The sequence below is a fragment of the Juglans microcarpa x Juglans regia genome, chromosome 3D (genome assembly GCF_004785595.1).
Source record: "Juglans microcarpa x Juglans regia isolate MS1-56 chromosome 3D, Jm3101_v1.0, whole genome shotgun sequence".
Taxonomy (NCBI): domain Eukaryota; kingdom Viridiplantae; phylum Streptophyta; class Magnoliopsida; order Fagales; family Juglandaceae; genus Juglans; species Juglans microcarpa x Juglans regia.
Window position 1 is genome coordinate 4,725,282 of NC_054598.1, and position 21,485 is coordinate 4,746,766.

The 21,485-nt window shown below is 36.6% G+C and overlaps 3 protein-coding genes across 6 annotated transcripts; all 3 read right to left on the reverse strand.

The window, feature by feature from the left end:
* Positions 1-1,794: 1,794 nt before the first annotated feature.
* Positions 1,795-6,950, reverse strand: LOC121254289 (plastid division protein PDV2-like). Its single transcript, XM_041154272.1, has 7 exons — positions 6,391-6,950; positions 4,399-5,063; positions 4,197-4,317; positions 2,740-2,861; positions 2,503-2,617; positions 2,164-2,280; positions 1,795-2,069 (listed from the first exon to the last, which is right to left on the reverse strand). Exons 1-7 carry the CDS (start codon positions 6,643-6,645, stop codon positions 1,932-1,934), a joined length of 1,533 nt encoding a protein of 510 aa, XP_041010206.1. The 5' UTR covers positions 6,646-6,950; the 3' UTR covers positions 1,795-1,931.
* Positions 6,951-7,530: 580 nt separating this feature from the next.
* On the reverse strand, positions 7,531-13,634 carry LOC121254512. Of its 4 annotated transcripts, none has more exons than XM_041154574.1 (12): positions 13,376-13,634; positions 12,390-12,519; positions 11,843-11,915; positions 11,423-11,509; positions 11,173-11,289; positions 10,551-10,973; positions 10,000-10,403; positions 9,398-9,497; positions 9,246-9,305; positions 9,080-9,166; positions 8,791-8,919; positions 7,531-8,377 (listed from the first exon to the last, which is right to left on the reverse strand). In XM_041154574.1, exons 2-12 carry the CDS (start codon positions 12,473-12,475, stop codon positions 8,078-8,080), a joined length of 1,866 nt encoding a protein of 621 aa, XP_041010508.1. In that variant the 5' UTR covers positions 12,476-12,519; positions 13,376-13,634; the 3' UTR covers positions 7,531-8,077. The 4 variants fall into 4 exon arrangements, with proteins under 4 accessions (XP_041010508.1, XP_041010509.1, XP_041010506.1 ...); XM_041154575.1 differs by lacking the exon at positions 13,376-13,634 and adding an exon at positions 12,928-13,066 and having other exon boundaries at positions 12,390-12,518; XM_041154572.1 differs by lacking the exon at positions 13,376-13,634 and adding an exon at positions 12,663-12,828 and having other exon boundaries at positions 12,390-12,518.
* A 3,750-nt stretch (positions 13,635-17,384) lies between these two features.
* On the reverse strand, positions 17,385-20,895 carry LOC121254514 (probable hexosyltransferase MUCI70). The gene is made up of 6 exons (XM_041154579.1): positions 20,355-20,895; positions 19,906-20,123; positions 19,461-19,637; positions 19,218-19,373; positions 18,459-18,735; positions 17,385-17,752 (listed from the first exon to the last, which is right to left on the reverse strand). Exons 1-6 carry the CDS (start codon positions 20,710-20,712, stop codon positions 17,520-17,522), a joined length of 1,419 nt encoding a protein of 472 aa, XP_041010513.1. The 5' UTR covers positions 20,713-20,895; the 3' UTR covers positions 17,385-17,519.
* Positions 20,896-21,485: the final 590 nt, after the last annotated feature.

A 21,485-nucleotide genomic window follows, 5' to 3' on the forward strand; every position in this document is an offset into this window, starting at 1 on the left:
ATAGATGTCAATCCCTTGCGATGAAAAAATTGCCATAATAACTATAAATGTTGTCGCAACTAATGTAATTCACTATTCACTTACGCTATGTTCATGTATACACGCTATTATTTAACAGCAACTTCAAATCTATCGCAAAAAAGTATTATTTGCATCGTTTTATTTTGCGACAAATGTAAAAACATTGGAAAAGGCCAGTTTAGTTGTAGTGATGTGAATTCATGCGCACAGGCTCACTGCGAGTAGATCATTAATTATCGTATAGACAAATTTGTATTGAAAAATGATAGTGTTTACTATATATTTTACAATCATATTTTAAAATGAGACGTATTATTATAAAATACTATATACAAGTAACATTAGTTTATAAAAATATTCTTATTTTATATTATATATTATGAAAAATATTATATATCATTAATTTATATTATAATTATTATTGTATAGTCAATAAAACACTGTATATTAGACGGCCAATCATAAAAGTCCATGCCCATCCCGTTCAGATACTGTTCTCCCTTTCCTATATATATCAGATAGGGCATCGCTACTCTGTCGTCCAGTATTACCGTTGGACGTGCCGCCAGTCTCTTTTTTTTTTTTTTTTTTTTTTTTTTTTTTTTTACTTTTTTTTTCATATTTTTATTTTTTAAAAAAATAAAAAAAAATATCAATATATTTAAAATCACTTCATTAATTATTAAGTAAAAAAATAATTATAAAAAAATAAAAATTACCAGCTGTCAAAACAAGTCGACAAATCAAATCTTTTCCCATATCAGATATTCACCCGCTCATGGCTCATCCTGCATCTGTGCATCATCCCAAATTAAGCGCTCTCTCTCTCTCGTACAGAAAATTACACATGGGTATATCTGTTCATCTTCTGGCCGATATACAAGGGATGGTGAGTTAGCCCTAAACTGGGCATCCACTGCCAAGCTGATTCACTTGGATGGAACGCTCCAAGGGTTCAGACACCCAATCAAAGCCGGAAACATCCTCTCCCAGAACCCAACCTGCTTCCTCTGCTGTTCAGATTCCATGTACATCTACTCCCAGCTGCCACTCATCCCCAAAAAATGAAGACCTACAACTGGGCCAACTTTATTTCCTGATGCCACTCTCTAAATCCCATGTACCCCTTTCTCTGCAAGACTTGGGCGCACTAGCCATCAAGGCACACGCTGCACTTACTCATTCAGTCCGAGCCTACCCATTAATGAAAACCTCAAAATCTTCAAATAGAAATGATATTGTTCGACTCCCAAGCAAAGCCCAAGAATGGTCTGAAACTCCGGCAGCAGGCTTTGACATCTTTGGAGTACTGAACTCTGCGGTGGGACAAGGCAACCGAAGAACAGGTGTACATAAAAACAAAGTTGCAGAGGACAACATAGGAGCTAGCTTGCATGCGTCCGTAAAGTATCCCAATGATGTTTTAAATTTTCGTTTTATTGCGTGACGGAACGTGTTAATTGTAAAAGGTTTGGAATGAGAACGGCAAAAATGATATTATTATTAAGGAACCTTATCTTTATCTTCGCACTATATGTGATATACCAAATACCAATGGCCTCAAAACCTTAATGGAATTGATCGAACTTCGTCATGAGTGGGTGTACGTAGGTTCAAAAGAACATTCCAAAATTTTGAAATTAATTGGTGGTCGCAACTTGTAATTAATTTTATTTTCCATAAAATTTTGGTTATATAAGTAATTTATGATATGGGTCGTAATCCATTAAGCACCAAAGATTCTACCCAAATGCCAAAATCACACACACACACACATGTAAATCTTCATTGCATAAGTGTGAACTTGTAGTACTTGATGTCCTTAAATTATAATAGCATACAATGTCCCCAATACACATGCTCGATCGCGCGATCAATGGCACGTACGCGCGCATATATAATAAGCTTATTTAAGAGGAAGGCTTCATCTCAGATTTGATAGCAGCAACCAACTGATCATAAGCTTCTCCCCACGCATTCTTCGTCTCCGGAGACCACATTTCGGGTACTGCTTCCTTTATAGTTTCGAGCAGCGCAAACTTTGTAACCTTGGAACCATTTACACAGACATGATCAGACATGATGAGTTACCTATTTACTTCACAAAAATTGACTGATAGAGATGAGAATTAATAGTACTACCTCAAAGTGTTCATCGACCACCCCATGTTCGAAGTGGACGGAGCCCATTTTTTTCAAGCTTGACTCTCTCAGAGTAACTTTGCCAGCTTTCCGAAGTTGCACTGCCGATTCACAAGTCTGCAATACATGTACAAAATGAGCCAAAAATAAATGACACGCTTAGGCTTAAAAGTCTTTTGGTCCATCATCAATTGGAAGATTAACTGAATAATATAATGGTTGCGTCACATTAAAAATTGAGCTTGGACCTACGAGAAATCCCAAGAACTAACGGGACTGAGTTGAAATATATTGCCAAACCTGGGTAATATAGACTGCCATGTGTGTAGGCTGGCTTACCATGAGAAAGACAATCTTGGCATGGGACTTGAGCTTTGGGTTTCGTTCCACGGGAACATCTGAGTCTTTCAAGAATGAGAACAGCTTCTGAGCTGATGGAGCAATCTCAAATATCCTACAAAACTCAGACCAATGTACAATTCATTCAATTCCCATTTGCTTAAACTGCCATCGATATAAAACAATCATACGCGAAATCGAAATGAAACAGAGAAGATACAACATGCGTTGTCTTACTTCAAGAAGAACTTGAGACCCAGTTCCCCAGCATTCGGCTTCATTGCAGTCCATGACTTCACCACCAGAGCTTCTTGCTCTTCTGTGAACCCTCTTCCTTCCAAAGTGTTCATGGTCTTTGGCTATATGCTCAAACTGGCTCCGAATGTGACAGAGCAGATTGTGTCTTTTGTCAACAATTAGCAGGAGGTTTTGAAAATGGTGTTATCTGATATGGGATTTGGAGCAATCTTGGGTTACTTATAGTAAAGCTCAATGAGGATGAAATTCGGCTCTTCAAGAGCTGAGGAGGCAGGAGCTATTTTTTGGGGGTCTATCTTCCGCACGACAACTCGTAGCAGCAGACAGCCTCTCCTACCACTTGCCTAAAAAGTAAAAACCATCGGCTGCTTGTAGCGAGGCACAAACGGTTTTGCTCTCTGTGAGTTGAATTGACTTGATGACGGCTTGACCATTAAGTTATTGTAAAAAAATCAACTAAATTAGGAGAAACAAAAAATATATATATATTAAAAATAAATATGATATGATGTGTGTGAAGATGATGATATTTCCATCTTAATAGCCAGCACATAAGCCAATGTGTGCCCAAAAAGTGAAAACAAAAGGTAGAGTAAATAATTCAGCAACAAAATGCCTAAAGACCAATAATTTCGTCTACTTGTTGACCCAATAATTGAGAAGATGGCTTGATAGAATAATGATTTTTTTTTCTGAGTTTTATTATTTTTAATTATATTAATTAATAACCTATATTTCAAAATAATCTTTTTGCTTAAATTGTTAATCTATAGAACTACCACATTAAAAATAAGTAACATTATTTTGGCTTTGAAAGATGGAATTTGACATTTGATATTTTACCAAACGTCCAACGATTAACCTTTCAACACTTCGTAGAGCCAATGTGTTTTTAGAATTTGTTCGTACAAAATCATCTGGCGTTCCCAAAACAATGGGCTTGTGTGGTTTGTGGACGGAAGTGTAACTTGGACCTATTAATTAACCAGAAGTTTCCAGGTGCTATCCTGCAAACAAAAACCAAGACAAATGTAATTTCCACGGCTTCATATAGGGGAGGTTCTTACAGGCATGCCATATTGTCATTGCATAAGGATCCTTTATATAAGTAATCAGTTATATAGTCATTGCACTTGTCCAGAATCGTTCGAGTAATCAGTGACATCATTATCCCGGTTTGGATACACAAAACTATTTTATCTCATCATTATAATTTTTCTAAATTCCAACACAAAAAATAATACACAATTCAATTTTTTCAAATTCTAAAATAAAATAATATTAAAAAATTTTATTATAATAATATTTTATTCAACTTTCAACAAAACATCTCATCAACATCTCACCTTATCTCATCTGTATAACCAAACGTGGCAGAATGAGTAAAACCTCCTCCAAGGTCAAAGCAGACATGATAGTTGCCGCAGTTCTTTAACCGAGAAAACATCCAATGAAACATTGGCATTATTAAGTAAGTTATAAATGCAAGCAAACCATCTGGATTTAGGTTGTGCAAGAATGTGATCTTGCATTTTGCATCTTCCAAAGCACATGTCACTAAAAGAACAAAAAAGTGATGACTAACCGCAGGCCATTTCAAAAGGAAATGAGATACACAAAGGAAAATGAAAACTAAACTAGCCACACCCGTAGTTTACATCCGGTTTTGCAACCACCGATGAGAATGGTACTTCAACTCTTTCTTTAACAAGACACCGAACTTCCCCATTTTCGACTACTAGGACTTTTCCAGGCGGGCATTGAGTACCAGACCTCCTTTCGTCAGCTGCTGGTTGCCGAGACAGGCCCAAAACTTTGAAAATGTCATCTTTTTTCGCAAAATTAGGCCCAAAACCAGACATGCTTAACACAGATACCACACCAACAAGAGTAATCACCGTCTTGCTTGCTGCACTAATGAAAATTCCCAACCCTTTCCTAGAACCTTGGGACCGGGTCCCAGTTTGCTTTTGACTTTTTTCTAACTCGCTGATACTCTTCTTAGCTTCATTTGTTGGATCACTGGTGATTGTTCCATTTCTTACAGGCTTACATGTGGAAGGGTACTGTGTTAGGTAGCCATTCTCTAGGTGAAGGGAGTTCTTTGGAGGGCGGCTTGGATATGGAGGAAGCTGAAGATCATTGTTGTGTTCTACTGTTTCACAAGCAAACGCAGAAGCTTCATGTATTACTTCCAAATCCTTCCCTTTGTACTCCTTGAGCTTATCAAGTAACATCTTACGGCTATTTTCAATCTCAGCAAGGGCCACTTCTCTTTCATATCGTTGTTGTTGTTGCAAAGTCTAGGCATCAAAGAGAACCGTTAAAATCTCAAACAGTTGTCAAAGATCTACATAATGTACATATGCTGAGTTAAATGAACTAGTGTTCAGTAAGGCTAGTAAGCCTGCCGATGTTGGCAATGAAGCTCATGAGGGGTAAATCACTAACGCTTACAATTATGAAAAAATTGGCAGTACAAGGGTGATGAGGGGCAGGGAGTGGAAGAGATGGAGAATCCATGAATCACTGCTGCCAACAAATTGACAAGCTAATACACATCTGTGTCAATTTCCATTGAGCAAGTATGCTTGACCAAGTGCCCTTGTTAAAGTAGTATCAACGTTCTGTAGATTATTTTACCATAGTAGCCTTCACCAAGTCACACTACACTTTTTGCTTCATTCAATGTAGTATTGGGAGGAAATCAGATCACATGATGAAATGTCATGAACGTGATATGCCATATAATTAGGTCATGCCCAGATGCCTGCATATTTAAATGTCTGTGTGCAGCATATGCATGGTCACGCACAATATACAACCCATGCCCTTGATGAAGTGTGACATTCAGCGCCAACGTTTGCAATTAGAGGATGTGTCCAGGCATCACACTTGATAATTAATGGTAGTCATCGTACCAAAATATATAGGAAAGCAATTGACCATTGCATTTTTCCTCTTCAGGTAATTCCCATTTTCTAGCTATAACTCAGATGTCACCCCCAAAGAAAAAAAGGAACGTGGTGAAGGATGCATGTAAACTACCAAAAAAGAAATCCAAAGATCAAGATGCAACTAGTTATCGTAACTGAAAATTTTACAATTGGTATAAAAAAGACTGGTCTTGAAATCACTTTTGCATCATCTTTGTTATGGACGTTAACCATATCACATGGATGCGTTGAAGCCCTTGTAACCTGTCCATCTATAACTCAAACAATTAATCATAACCCCTTTCAAGTTTCTCATATTCGGAATTTCGAATAGGCTTTCAGGCATGCACAGTTAAGATTCCACATAAAGATTGGGCTTATGAGCCAGAACATTTCTTTGATGAGCTAGTTTCACATGTACTTTAGCTTTGATCTTAACCAAAACCGTCCAAGATTTTTCATTTTCTTGTGTGGTTCTTGAGTCATCAAATGGAGACTAGGAAAGAGAGAAGCTAGTACTATTACTAAGGCGGATAAACGAAATGATTTAACCCCATTTCGCACACAGCCTAAGTCACAATCATCAAGCACGTTAACCCCAAGAATCAGAGCAATTTCAAAAGCAAGCACTCCAAAATTAGGGCTTTAATAGAAAAACCCTAACAAAGAAAAAAGGAGGTGTGAGGCCAAAAACCTGCAAGGAAGAGAGCTGAGTCTCGAGGGATTGGAGGGCATCGGAAATGTTCAAAAGCCTTTCCATTTCTTCTTCTTCTTCTTCTTCTTCTTCCTCCTCTTCTTCTTCTTGTCCTTCTTCTCCTCCTTGTTTATTTCCATCTTCCTGTTCAGGGCCATGGCTTGGAGTAGAGGTAGCCTTGTGGATGCAATTGCTGATTTTGAATCGAAGCTCTGTGGCTCTAGCCAGTACCAACCCAATTCCCTCTTCCTCCATATATCTCTGTCCCAGTGAGTGTTCTGCGTGTAGGAGTTGGTGGCGATTTCGAGGGGGGTTTGAACTTTGAATTGCAATGAATGCGGTCTCAGTTGGGGGAAAGAGTTTTGCAGAACCGCCAAAATAGCTTTTTTGTTTGGTTTGCGAGTGTCGGTTCAATGAGAAATTAAGTGATTGTGGTGCTCTCTGAGCAGATAGAAATCTCCTCCAAAAAGTCCTACGCACACATTTTTTATGATTTTTCCAACCAATTTCTCGCCTGTGAATTAAATTTCTGATCTCTCTGTTTTTTCCTGGTGATTATGAACTATAACTCGTGATTGTTGTGTTTCGGTGCCTAAAAATTGACTGGAATCTGATCAGATATTCGAAAGAGTGCGTTACATTTAACATTGGTGAGCGGTTTAATACACAAAATCGCTTAATAAAGACTTTTTCATATTTAAATGGCCCACCCTATATATATATATATATATTCTCTCAAATGGCTTAATTTACAATTATTTCTTAAATTATTGATTTTGGCAATCATCTCATTAAACTGTCAAAATATTACAATAACCCATTCGTAGAAAATTTAGCATAACTACTATCCACGATACAAATTATGAAAAAACAAAAAGAATACAAAAGTTAATGAACATGTAAAAAAAAAGTAACACTATAAAAAATTAGAAAACCTAAAAAGTAATTAATAATTTTCTTTCCAAACTCAAAGAATAAAAAAAAACCATGGAGGGATGCATGTTATTTGACCAAAAACCATTGTCGATTTCTCGTGACATTCAGTGGTTTTGAGAAATAGCCGATAACAAATGAAGAGAACATTCAGACTGCATCATAATACCTTTTTGAATACTAACACAAATACTTTACATTACAAAATCCAGCCAAATAGGAATAATATTAGTATTACACCAACCGCATGCTGCCATTCTATCAACCTATCTCTTGCTACTGTCATTCGTTTTTACATAAAAACCTATTAAAGAAATCGGCAAGATGACTGGGAATGACAGCCGAATCACAACCTCACCACTCGAACAAGATGGTGATCAAACGAACTCAAGCTTACAAGGGCAGAAGTTGTCATGGTCTTAAAAAGGGGAGCTTTCTCATTTGTCTCCCTTCTGATTTAAAGCAGCCACTTGACTTGATGCATTTCAATATATTCTCAAGCTCGACAATCTTGAGCTTCTTTGATCATCACTATTTTTGCAGAAAAAGATATCTACAATGACTTGGTAGTACGTTGCTCAACTTAGGTACTAGTCTAGTTTCTCTTGAGAAGGTTCAGTTATGATTCATCTGTCATTCTCGACACCCAGGCTGACTGCACTTTCTCACACACAGCAGAAAAAGGATAGCAATGGCTGAAGCCACTAAAATGGCCTGCCCCATGCTACTGAGCACTTATTAAGCAATGAGATTATTAAGCTAATTCTTTTGAAAGCATGTAGCGGAAAGTAAAGTTGTGAGCCATCCACTCAATTCCCTTCCAGGTTCTTTTGTGCCGACACTGCCGAATGCTCTTCCTCTGAGTATCAGGTATGAAATGCTCAACCATCTGCACCAAATCAGCCGAGCACAAACCTGAATCCTTGGCGAAAGACTCCACAATCTTAGGTAGAAGGATTTTCTGGTCTTTACGTATGCTGAAAGTTGATTGAATGTACTCTTCTTTTGCAGCCTCCAGCTCCTCAAATACTCTTTTGGATGTGTATATACGGACCTAAGTAAATGACAACCAATGAGAAAGATCCAAGGACAAAATCGAACAGTCCAAGTGTTTTTTATAAAATGCCAGCCATCTTAGACCCCATACTCTGGTCCAGCTTGGATCAATTATAGTTGCTGTAATTGCTGTAAAGTGAATGAATGTCAAACTACTTAAACCGTCAAGGTATCTCATTTAGACAAGAAGTTAACATTCAGCTGCGCATGGATTTATACGAGGTATTATTTCAGCTTAGACATGTGAATTTTGAATTTGCAGCCGCAGGAGTAATTCACCAATTGGGAGCAAAATTTCTCTCAGCATCAGATTGGCTCATTCAGAATCAACCTCAAGAATCATTTGTTTGCAATTAAAGCAGTTTCCAAGGATACATTTATCTAACAAGTACAGTAAGGATATGGGCATACCGCAGGATCAGAATAGCTGCCAGCACAAAGTGCAAAATGTAGAAGAGGTTCAGGTTGCTCAATGGCATATGCTTTCCGTGCATCTCCAAACTTGAATTTTGTCCTCGAGGAAAATAATAGCCACAACCACTGAGAGAAAATTTGAATTAAATCAGTCTCAATTGAGCAAGTAGAGAAATTTCAACCATAAATCAATAGCAAAATGTTGAGACTAACAACTGATTCCTGCCACATAAACAGGATTATATAATGTAAAACAAGTACAAAATGATTAAGGAATGGAATTTACTTGTCCAGGACGAGGCAATCTACAGCCCAGGATAGAGCTTTGTATCATGTCTACACTAATGGTGTGACCCCCAACATTATATGCAGCCTGCATCATGCACAAGCCTCATGTGAACAAACTGTAAACCATTATTTTATTCAGAAATTATCAGGGAAGTGCTGTGAACCTTGAGTAGTAAAGAAATTCTCTTAAAATTGTTCTGTGGAATCCCATAAACCAAAAATGCCTGCAAGACAACAGACAACAAAATACATTGGATATGCTTCCAGGCTTGAAAGCAAAATAACAAAGCAAAGCAGAAACTGTCACGACTTTTACATGCATTACTAGTGCATTGTGGATATTAATCCAAAAGGCCAGCTTCTCCTCCTGTTTCATCTTTCTAGGATCAATTTCTTCCAACCGAGAAACAAGTGACCTGCAAGGGAATAATTTTTCACTTTTTCATGTCATATGTATTTGCGACATGTTTATTATAAGAACAAGTTTCTTATGCCTGAAAGTCATACTTTATTACACTTCACACAAAAATATCCAAACAAAACCCTATCTTCTATTTCATGTGGCAGTGAATTCTCTGAGTACTTGTTATAAGAGGCAACTATTAGAAACTAAGAAAAAAATCAAGGCAGCAATATGTAATCAGAAAGTCTAAACATAAAAGCACACTATGAAAATTGTATATTCAGCCAATAATTTTACATCACAACTGTAGCATATTGGTCCACAGCACCAGGGATATCCATGATGCTCCATCTTGGGTTCATAACAAATTTGATCACCAATTTATTATTCCTTTTTTTATGTTGTTTTCTCAGCCACCAGATGGAGCATATAGGAAGTGAAATCCACTGAAAACAAACAAAATAGAATGACACAAGGTTTTGCGTGAGAATGAGAGTGAGAGTGAGAAGGCTCACCTAAATTTTCGTAGCATATATTCAGTTTCTTTTAATTTCCGACCCTCTCTACATATCAGTTGCACCTTTACCATGGTGCAGTAAGGTCCACTGAATTCTTTTGATCCATCAAAATGGAAAGGGTTATCAAAGTACGAATTGAATGAAGATAAATTCTTGCACTGCGAACTCCACTTATCACTCTGACCTTGTGCAGAATGCTGGTACAGTGATTCTGAAATTGCAACAGGCGAAGAAGGGTAATCATTGTTTGTGAAAGGTGGGTCTGCAAGTTCGCAATATATAGCTGAAATGCACTTAATCAACTCCTCAGAAAGCCAGTTTGGAGTCTCTGGAATATCATTGGAGAAACATGTCCCGAGATGCTCCGCCAGACTTAAGTTTGAAGAGGCAGTCTGGGCTTGCTGAAGAGAGAACATTTGAAGCCACAGATAAGTTACACTGATATATTGTCATTCAAGCCAACTACAAGCAGGTATATTACCAGGAAATGTTCTAGGAAAACGCTAATGTTCCCTTGAGGGGATACTAATATCCACATATAAAGTTACCTCCAGCATTGACAAAGGTAGAGAATGGTACGAGTCTACAGCTTTAGTTGGAAATTTCGTTGGCGCTAAACAAGCTGAATGCTGAGAAAGCAATGAGTGGCTGCACTGAATACTAGAATCCAGTAGCATCCGTGTTCCCCAAATATCATTGCATGCATCTGGTGGTTTAGCAATTGAATTCCGAGGAAACTTAAGATGACTGGGGCGGATGATTGAATCGTCTTTCTCTGACATAATATCATATTCAGCCACTTCAATAATTTCGTCGTGCATGACTGAAGTCGATTTAGATCTTCCCTCCACGTTGGATGGATTTGATTGTTGTTGATTAAATTTTTTCCGATACATACAAAGAAGATATTGTTCCAAATATGCAACTTCCAATTCTAAGACTGCAATTTCCTTTATCAGTTCTTGGGCAGGCTGAATTCAAGCAAAAGGAATATCAAGCATTTGTGAAAAGCAAAATAAGCAAGTAGTATGGCACATATCAAGTTCAGTGGATTATTCTTCTGCACATATCGCTAGTAAAGGAAGACAGAGGAAATGTTTATAGCTTGTCTGGTATTTAAAGTATGTGATCTGCATTGTAGGAAGTAGACATTTTACAAAGAGAACTTACCTCAGGAATTGAGTTTTCTTTAGTAGCATCATATGAGAGAGGCCGATGACTTAATGCCTTCTCTAATGCACGACGTACTACAAATTGGTCCCGTAATTGTCTTTGAAGCTGTAGAACCTGTAGAAGATACAAAGTGAATGTACTGTAAATTACCAAATGCATGTTAATTACAAGAAGTCATTCTATTGTTCTGGACTGAACCTTGACAAAGTTACACAGCCTCACAACTCAGAAAACTCGAAATTTATACCTCTTGTTTCAAAGAACTTTGAATGTCAGTGTTCATAGTTTGCCTCTTCTTGGCTTGAATACAGGCCGTAGGTTTTCCCAAGTCCTCCTGGGAAAAAAACAGGGTAAATATAAAAAAACAATTAGATAGACCAAACTTGAAAGTGAGAAGAGCATTTATTCTGATTTCTGAATGATTGCTTATTACCAAAATCTAGTATGACTACTCTTGTTTGCAAAAAAAATTCAAAAGTAGTTCGTATAAGGTAATAAAAGAAGTAGCCACTGCATTGTACTCAGGGTTGTTGTTTAGGGGACATTAAAAAATGATAAGAAAAATAGTTTTCTGACTTTAACGTTTGCATAATACAAGGAAAACCTTCAGCAAAATGTTCTTGCATTGGTGAAGTAAGAGCATCAAACAGATAATTGAGTTTCTTACCATGTTAACTTGATATGGGGATTCAAGGATACTATGTAATCTATCTGCCTTGAATTTTCTTTTAATTGGATCACTGTTGATGTAAAAGAAAAAAGATAGAGTCACAATAGAACACAGGAAAAGACATTATGGAAGTTTAAGCAGATATATTCTATTCGAATTTACTTGCTACTGGAAAGCAAGGACGACCCAAAATTTTTGAGTCTACAATCTCTACCTTCTGATTAAGTAATGCATTCTATCGCCATAACTTGAAAAAATAAAAACACTTCTTGCTTAATGCTTGACTCATATATACAGTCATAATAAAAGTAGTTCAAACTTCTTGTACGGAAGAAGCTCAGGTTTTCACTTCCAGGAAATTAAAATCCAGCTTTATTTTCAAGATTACATTCATAAAGCACATAGAAGATCAAAGAGGCAAAGCATCAGACAGCTAATGGGATTTAGCTTCTTTTCCAGTTCAAGAAAACCATGGCTTGACAAGGGATTAGGATTAAATGAAAGAACTAAATAAAAATTTTATCTTTGCTGAATATAGAGCTACCTCGTAGAACGCTTGTGTCTTGAAATTTTTTCTTCCATGAAGTTGAATGCTTTCAAACTAGAACCCCGCCACTCTGTTTCATGCATGGTAGTATCAGAATTGGCTTCAACCCCACGGTTAAAAGATTCCCTGAAACAACATTAATTGCAGCAAACGCAACCATCAGATATGAACGATTGCCTCAACAGAGAAGCGAACAGGGTTACGAATACATCCAAGGAACATTAATTGTAACACAGCAAAAACCCAACTCAAAAGCAACAGAACACATACTGATAGAATGAGACTGACTACTCACGGAGATGTGTTTTTTTTTTTTTTTTTTTTAAAGTTGAACAAAATTTAGTGGTGCTACGACCGAGTTTTCGGCTATATATAATTCAAAACCAGAAACCCCATTAATTTGTCCTTTCGATACAAGAGAACTAACGAAATAGTGCAAAGATAACGTGCTAAAGTATATATGCTATACAGTACAAAGTACCCTAAAAGGTTGTCATTTTTTTGACTAGTCCCTTGTCTAAGAAAGTTATACCACCTTTCAAGCTTTAGCAATGGTGGGCTTTTTGCATTGCATTAAAAGAAGTTAGCCTGTTCGTGGCGTTTGATTGAAGACTGATATGTAAAAGTAGAACTCAGCCATTTTAAATAGGTACAAAGAGACAACAACAGTTTGGTGCAAAAGAGATCTATATATATATATATATATATATATATATACAGAGAATAGGAGATCGTGGTACATGGACCTTCTTACGGTTGAAAGTAAAAAGGAAAGTACACTCGGTATGGTTGTTATGCCATGTGACCAGTTAAATACAAAAATGTTCCTTGTGTGAGCATGATTTTAGTTGCCCATTTCTTTGATGCGAGGAATACTTGCATGCATTTTATTTCATTGTGAAAGTGGTATTCAAAAAAAGATGAACAACATTTCAATATATACTAGTTTATCATCTCGATTCGAGATATCTTACGTCCATTTCCGTTATTTGGTAATTTTCTCTCAGTCCGTTCGGTGCTGCATAGAAAATGAGAGTTGCTAACAACACTGGAAGGAGGATTATAGTGGTGTTGGTCCCTAAGCCTGAAAGAGAAGCACTTGGAAAAAAGAAAGGCAACCTCAAAAGGGCTGAAAGGTGAATGGGAAAGTTAAAACAGTGTCTGATTGACATGAAATGACTGGTTTGGTGGGCTTTCCTTTGTCCAATCCCTCTGGGGAAACAATTAGGATACAACCAATTTGTCCAGTCAAAAAACATGCTGAAGAAAAAGGTTCTTGCCTCTTTTTGGGATGCGGTGCTATGCAGAAAAAAAAAAAGTCTATAGATATTGAAGAAAGGGAAACCTGCAAAATGTTTCAGAGCAGATAGCTGACAAATGACACTAGTTAGGTTGAACATGCCCATCTAGAGTTGACATTTCGTGCAAGACGGCCGGTTATGCTGTGGGCAATACAATTAGGGTTCATGTAAAGGAAGGATCAACGAGACCAAAAGTTCGAAGCCATCATGGACTAAACAATTTTCCTTTCCTCTTGCTCTTGCAAATTAGAAATAGTTCTTGACACATCTCATATCATTAGAATTCGATGCTTGCTGTAGAAATTACCCAGCTGGGGGGGAGGACATTATCAACACACAAGACATACATCCTCCTTGAATATTTTGGTAATAGGCCAGGGGTTTGGGATTTGAGCACGTTGTTTCTCCCTCTCCTACATGTGATTTGGCCCTTGGGTGTTGTTTTCCAAAAATGATTTGTCTACATTTTTTTAATTTTCGATTCATACCAGACATCTATCAATCTTTGTCCTTCTCACAGCAGTGCTTCTGGGATGTTCCTGTATGAGGCATTCTCTCTAGTCTCTAATGCTTCTCAATTCTCAGTATAGAACAAGCTCGTGATCTTCTATTTTACCTATTGTTTCCTCTTTTATTATTTGGACATAAAGAACACGATAAGACTGGATATATGATACATTTGTATATTGTCCTCATTATTAGTCACAGTGACAGAGCAACCCCTTCAAAAGAAAACCAATTCATATATATTATTGTCATTTTAGGCTTTACGTTTGGTTGTTAGACTGCATTGAAATCAACTCAATTTAGTCTAATTTTAAATTGAATCTAACATTCAAACATACAATTAAATTCATCTCAATTCAAAATTTTTTTACAAGTGAGACCTACAATCATTTTTAACTCAACACCTATTTAAACGCGAAACTCACAACTTTTTTCAAATTTTTATAGATATATCTAAACTTATTTTAACATCCAAATATATATAAATTCATCTTAAGTGAGCTCCACAAAACTTATTTCATCATTTCAACTCACTACTATTTATAAAAAATTCAGTTTATCTCAACTCAGTTCAACATCAAATACAACTCTAATTGTGCATAACCTTAAACTATATACAATGGGGTACACTTTAAGTTTTTTCATTTTTTTATCATTTTATTTTAAATATTTTTTTAACATCCTAAATCACTAAGAAAAAATTAAAAAAATATATATATAACTTTACTAATACTCACTTCTTTAATCATTAAGTAAAATAAAAAATAAATTAAATATAAATTAAATAGTAAATAAACAGTAATAAAATAATAACCCTATCATTATTCATATACAATTAAATAGGGCAGTTAACTATGTTTTAAGAAGTTTCTAGTTTGCTATTCAAAAAAAAAGAAAAGAAAAGAAGTTTTTAGTTTGGATTCAAGCTGATGGTCAACTTGGAAAAATCCGTACTGGGGAATCAAAACAAAATAGAAATCCTAACAATGTTTGGTTTTCATTTATCGATGTCAATAAAAAAAGGGTAAAAGAAAAAACAAACATTTTCGTTCTCGAGCAAGTCAAAGTCGCCAATTTTCAAAGAAACTGACAGACATGCTTGCGGTTTATTAAAAATATGGTGTTTCGATTATGGCTTTGGATAGTTGAAAACTAATAACTAAAGAAAAAGAGTCGTACAAACACCAATGTCATTAGAATGAGTGCAAGAGATAACTACGAGAAAAAGGTAAAACTTAGAAAGATGCATTTGTCATTATCTGTTGTTGTAAAATGTATTGAAATCGGCCACAACCTTTTGTTTAAGCATTGTCATCGTTTTCAATTTTCCAGGTAATTAGATGATCTAAAATGGTCTAAACTCCAAGAGAAAAAATGGGTTCTCTTTTCTTGAGTGTGCTGGAACTTAATACATGCACAAACCCATCGCATTCTTTAACACATGATTGGATTGAAGTGAGAAAGGGAAACATCCCGACTTCAAACTCCATCATTAGAAGTTCATGATTCTAAATAAGACAGAAGAAGTACGTCAAACAAAACATAACAATCTATTAAGGGGAGCTCCACTTTGGTAATACAGCCTGCCTGCATTAAAAAAATATGCATTCAACTTATAATTTGTTATTAAACCATCCATGTTCGCAGTCCCCGAAGTCAAGTGAAGTTTCTCTCAACTAATGGAAAGGAATCTTTTCTTCGAGATCAACGAAAATTTGGTTCCATCTTATCCCACGAACGAGCAGAGTTTCTTGGAGGGAGGGAGAGAGAGAGAGAGAGGATCTGTAGGGAATCAAAACCCAGATGAGAAGCACATCAAAGGTGAACTTTCCAAAGGCATTGCAGCAGATTAGTCAATGCAAATGATGAGAGCAAAAAGGCATCTGCTTCTGGACTAGGCCCTTCTTCTTCTACTCCTGCTCTGTAATCTATAGACACTACAAATCTAAAATCATTTTTTTAATGCAGTAGTCATCCACTCAATATTTGTAAAATGTGTCTGTAAATCGAATCGTCGATAATTGAGAGCAAGGTATTCATGCAATTTGAACAGGCAAAAAGAAGCAACTAGAATAAGAAACGTTACAGCTTGGACTGGGCATGAACTCCAAACAAATACACATAGATTGATTGGTACAATTAGCTGTCAAATGCTAAATTGTCAGGTCGATATTATTACGACCCATTACAATTCAATTACCATCGGGATGAATAGCCACCTACACAACGAATATGATCTTGCCATAGCCACCCATTTGCTTTGGAATAAAATATGCCTATGCATGTATACCCCAACTCATGGTAAGGTAGCCACAATGCTGCGTTATTGAGCTGAGTTGAGCTTTTTATAAATAGTAATGAGTTGAGATAGTGGAGTGAATTTTGTAGAGTCCACTTAAGATGAGTTTGTGTTTGGATGTTAAAATGAATTTAGATATATTTATAAGAAGTTGAAAAATGTTATAGGTCTCGCGTGTAAAGAAATGTTGAATTGAAAAAGGTTGTGAGTCCCACGTGTAAAGAGGTTTTGAGTTGAAATGAATTTAATAATTTGAGAATTAGATGTTTGAATGTTAGACTCAGTTTAAAATTAAACTGAATTGAATTGATCTCAATTGAGTTTATCAACCAAACGGAACCTGTCCTCTGTTCCGTACCATTCACTACAGGAAGATAAACAGGTGGCTTTGTGGCTTTAACTGGAAAGAGCTGGAGGGTTATAGAGTCGTATCATGGACAAAACCAAACTTTCGCTTGAAATTATCTTTCTTGTACCATATCATGTACTTCTTCTAGGGCTTACTCTTCCCATTTGTATTTCAGACTGAGAAAAAGGGTTTTTTTTGTCTTTTGTTTTTCGGTTCCTATGGTTAGTTGCTCTCTCTCGAGAGCCAATCTCAGCTCCTAAATCACTAGCTCCTTTCCTTCTGGCTCCTAGCGATTTGAATCTTTCTGCTACTGGATTACTAATGAATCTTTCTCCTTTCCTTCTGGCTCCTAGGTAAGGTCAAAGGTAATTGTCTCAAATCTCAAACTACAAAAGGGCGGGCGTGGATTACCACTGGTTGCAGGCTCACTCCCAAACATAGCCAGTTCGATTTACCTCAATTCATCAGAATTAAGTGTAGCTTTAATACCCCCACCCCCGCGCGACACAATAAAATTAAAAGGCAATGAAAATAACTAAACCAGAAAAGTGAAACATTGAAGATATGTGAGTGTAACTTTATTCAGTGATACAATTATCTACAAATTGCTCAAAATGTAGAGCCTAGTTAAACAAATGGAAATTAGAGAATAACCTTATCAAGAGGAAATATCAAATTTTTTGAGATCTAGCTTTGCGAGTATGGCCCATGCTATTCACCATATCCTTACGGGTGCAGACAGGGAACATATTTACATTCTTCAGCACTCTTAGCTGCCTCAGCACATAAGGGAAGCTGAGTTGGTCACGTGAAGTAAAACGAACCACCTCATTAAACCAGAGGCACATAAACAAATTTGTCAAAGGCGTGTGCTCCCTCACAATTACAGAAGCTTCAGCTAAAGCTGTGCATAAAACAATGTTAGGATCAGCTCACATAAAAATGGATACATTTGATTCTCAATGAAATGTGAATTAATTAAATATCTCATCCCTTTCATGTGTTTAAGATAATAGCTTTAGCTTTTTTAAACTATTTTTTCAGTATTTTTCCTGTTGACTGGCTTTCTGTTCATAAACATTAAAATTTCAGAAAATTTTAAACCTATCCCCCCTCTTGAGCTCAAACACGCACATCGCCACCTTCCAATAACAATCTTTTGACCTATTGTCAATCGATTGCCACACCCCCTTTCACTACAAATTCCAACTGCATTCATCTTGTCCAATAAAACTCCACTCAGAGACACAACCCTTCCAGTGAAACTTCAAGAACAAAGATTGAGGTAGTAAAAGAGGGGAATTGTCACATCAGTAACAATTAGACAAAGAATGAGAAGGTAATATGAAAGGACAAGGAGGGTAATAAATGGAGTGAAGTTTATATATATATATAGGTATAAATGGAGTGAAGTTTAGAAGATAAAATGACAGATTTCCTATTTATCGCAGAAACTAAAGCTTTTTATATCAAGACTTGCCTGGAGCAATTGGAGCAAGGTTGTGTCTGAAGATTGATTTAGAACAATAGTGGTATAGCAGTTTAACTAGAGAAATTTTTTAATTTTTATCTTGGCAGGAGAAGAAACTGGACTAGAAATAGAAGCACACCTTTCTTTCCATTGAACCTTTTTTCATCAGGAAAGCCATCGTGATGGTACTGAGACAGCTGCACCTCAACTTCTTCTGGGGCAGCTTTGTGTTTCTTGACCACAGCCTTGCCTTCATCATAGATACTACTGCGAGCTCCATGTTCTGAAATTGCTAGCACAGAATTCGTACGCCAAAGAAGTGCTTCCAAAACACCCAAGGGATCTCTCCGAAACTGAGACTTTGAATCCACCCAAATTGAATACCTAGCTTGAGGAAATAATCGATGCCCTAACATCTGTTTAAAAAGGTGAAAAAATATAAATATACAGGTTAATATATATCATTCTCAAAAAGATTAAATTTTGCTTTAAAAATACGATATTAACTTTAATCTTCTGCTTCGTAACTAAAACAACACCTAAAAAGTTAGTCATACATGCCTATCATGCATAAATAAAGAAAAGGGCAAATTGAAAGAATTGACATAAACAATTAAATTGACAACCAATGAGACTTCTGGATAAAAACAAAATCTGCACAACTTGATAACCCACCATATGAACTTAACAGCATGTCACTAGATATCAATTCAGTAATTTCAATATTAGGACTATACATTCCAAAGGACAGCACCTAGCTGCTAAAGATAATGATTTAGATCTTTATTCCCAGAATCAAACACGAGGCACCTTAAGGACGCATTATCTTGAAAAATAAAAAAATATGATAAGACATCCAAAATATCTAAACCTGAGAAGAAGATCTGCCTTATATTACCTTTGGGACTTTACCATTCAACCGTTGGTCCATAAAAGGGAGCTGCCTAACAACCACAATTCGCCATTTACCAATCATTCGGTCCTCACCAATTATATGCCCCTCTGAGTCCTGAGTTATGCGTGTAATTTCATCCCAAAATGCCACATAGCAAACCTGCATATCAAAGTTTGGAGAAATCATGCATGTAAATTCAAATTCAAAACTAAAATCATGTTCGACTTTTTCATTCAGGGTAATAACCTTTCTAAGTGATGTCTCTGACATTCCAATAGGTTGATATAGATCATCTCCACCACCAAATGCACAAGTAGACACTACAACTTCACAACTTTGCATGTACCTCTTGTCCTCGTCAGTTATCTTAAACCCCCCATTTTCACTGTAGAAACCACAATGCACCACAGCAGTTTCATTCACCTGAAACATTCATTTACATACTATAAGTCTATAACCAATAAACAAACTGGGCAAGCAAAATCTGGGGCATGCTTGACCACACCAAGCACCTAAAGAGGCAAAAACTTCTGAAATAAGCGAAACCAAATTTTCAGGTCAAATATTGTTTTTATTAGAATAGCTCCAACATAAATCCAGCAAGATATATTTTGCAGCATTAAAATACCAAGATAAAATATACACCATTCAATTCTAGACCGATAATGGAAGAACAATATTGACTTATAACCTTATAGCTCTGCTCTCTCTCAAGAATTGTTTGGTATCCGGTAAACAAATTAAATCGCGTAGCATTAGTATGATGCTGAATAAGGTCAGCGTTGCTGTGAATGTTAGCTCCATCAGTCTCCGAGACGTACTCTATTCTATCAATAGGAAAACTTGGTGATTCCACAGAAGGAATTTCCAGATGTTCAAGCTCCTCTGGTGGCAAAATCTTTAAGCAACCTGGTATAATGAAGGAAATAAAAAATTAAAGAAAAAGTTTTTACTCACATTGACCTCCCACCCAGAAGAAAATGTAGACCATTCTCTCAGTTTCCTAACTCGACCACGTTAAAATTCTCAAACTTTCCAAACCTTATTCCCCTTTCTTTTTCCCCACATTTTGCTGAGCGACCAAACGGATCAAAATAGTTCTGAAAAATCTGCAAAGTTAACATATTGAGCAGTGCTTACGCTCTCTGCCTCCATGAACAGCACGCGTCCTCGGGTCCGACCGGTTCAAGTTCCCAACCGAAACCTTCCTCCCGAAACTCGGGACCAATGTAACCGATGGATCCGGTTGTTTCTCGAAAACCCTCGACACCTCGAAAAGGAGCAGCCCCATTGCAGGCACGAACAGAATGATGGGCCACCATCTGACCACTTTCCTCAGAGCCCTGACGAGGAGATCTTTATTCGTCTTGCTCCGAGAGCTTAGGGAATGCTGTTTACGGCGCTTTCGTCGGGCCCGGAGGAGACGAGAGCGGTCGTCAGACTCCTCGTCTGATACCGTGATCGATATAGTGGGGTGGTTGACCGTGGAGGACGACATTGGCGGTGGCGGTAAACAACGGTCATGGAGACCTTGGAAGGGAGTGGTCTCGGTGGTGGTGATGGCGTCGGCAGCTTGTGATTGCAGAGAATGGTCGTGGTTTGAAGTTAGAACGGTATCGTTTTCGAATTTGCACGGGGCAGAGATACCTATGCCTCCAATTAACCAAGTCCGGTTCCGTATCGAATACGAAAACTTATTAATTCGATTATTATTATTATTATTATTATTATTTACAGAGCAGTGGGGGATTCTAATATTCTTTCGTTTGAAAATTAGACTTTATGCCATTTGGTTTAAAATATCTTATAATTCGATTAATCTTAAAATGTACAGTGTTAGAAATTTTATGCATCGAGTTGAGTTATAAGTTTGATACATTTAAAAAAAAGTAAACTTGAAATTATCCATTCAGTCTTAGAGTACGTTTAGATCATCAACTCATCTCAACTCATTATTACAATTTTTTTAAAATTTCAATACAAAATATAATAAACAATTCAATTTTTTTAAATTTTAAAATAATAATAATATTAAAAAATAATATTTTAATAATAATTTATCATCTCAACTCAACATCCAAACGCAGCCTAAACATCCAAACGCAGCCTAAACATCCAAACGCAGCCTAAACGTGTACAAGGAGTGCGCGAAAAAAAAAAAAACTCTGAAACCCACACAAAAAACAAACCGTCTTTTTTTTTTTTTTTTTTTTTTTTATAATGAACCTGTATCTAATATTGCTCTATCCAAAATCGATAGAGATTTCAATG

Bases quoted from the DNA above. Each gene is read 5' to 3' on its own strand.
- LOC121254512 (XM_041154574.1), bottom strand. From the start codon at position 12,475: ATGCATGAAACAGAGTGGCGGGGTTCTAGTTTGAAAGCATTCAACTTC. The intron at 11,916-12,389 runs GTAGCTCTATAT...TTACATCAACAG, and splicing joins AGACACAAGCGTTCTACGAG to TGATCCAATTAAAAGAAAAT. The intron at 9,498-9,999 runs GTGAGCCTTCTC...ATTCCCTTGCAG, and splicing joins TATATGCTACGAAAATTTAG to GTCACTTGTTTCTCGGTTGG.
- LOC121254514 (XM_041154579.1), bottom strand. From the start codon at position 20,712: ATGTCGTCCTCCACGGTCAACCACCCCACTATATCGATCACGGTATCA. The intron at 19,374-19,460 runs GTTATTACCCTG...TTTGATATGCAG, and splicing joins CAGAGACATCACTTAGAAAG to GTTTGCTATGTGGCATTTTG. The intron at 17,753-18,458 runs GTGTGCTTCTAT...TTTTATGCACAG, and splicing joins AAGGTTCAATGGAAAGAAAG to CTTTAGCTGAAGCTTCTGTA.
- LOC121254289 (XM_041154272.1), bottom strand. From the start codon at position 6,645: ATGGAGGAAGAGGGAATTGGGTTGGTACTGGCTAGAGCCACAGAGCTT. The intron at 4,318-4,398 runs GTTTAGTTTTCA...TTGTTCTTTTAG, and splicing joins GTAAACTACGGGTGTGGCTA to TGACATGTGCTTTGGAAGAT. The intron at 2,862-4,196 runs GTTAAAGAACTG...TTGAGCATATAG, and splicing joins TTTCATTGGATGTTTTCTCG to CCAAAGACCATGAACACTTT.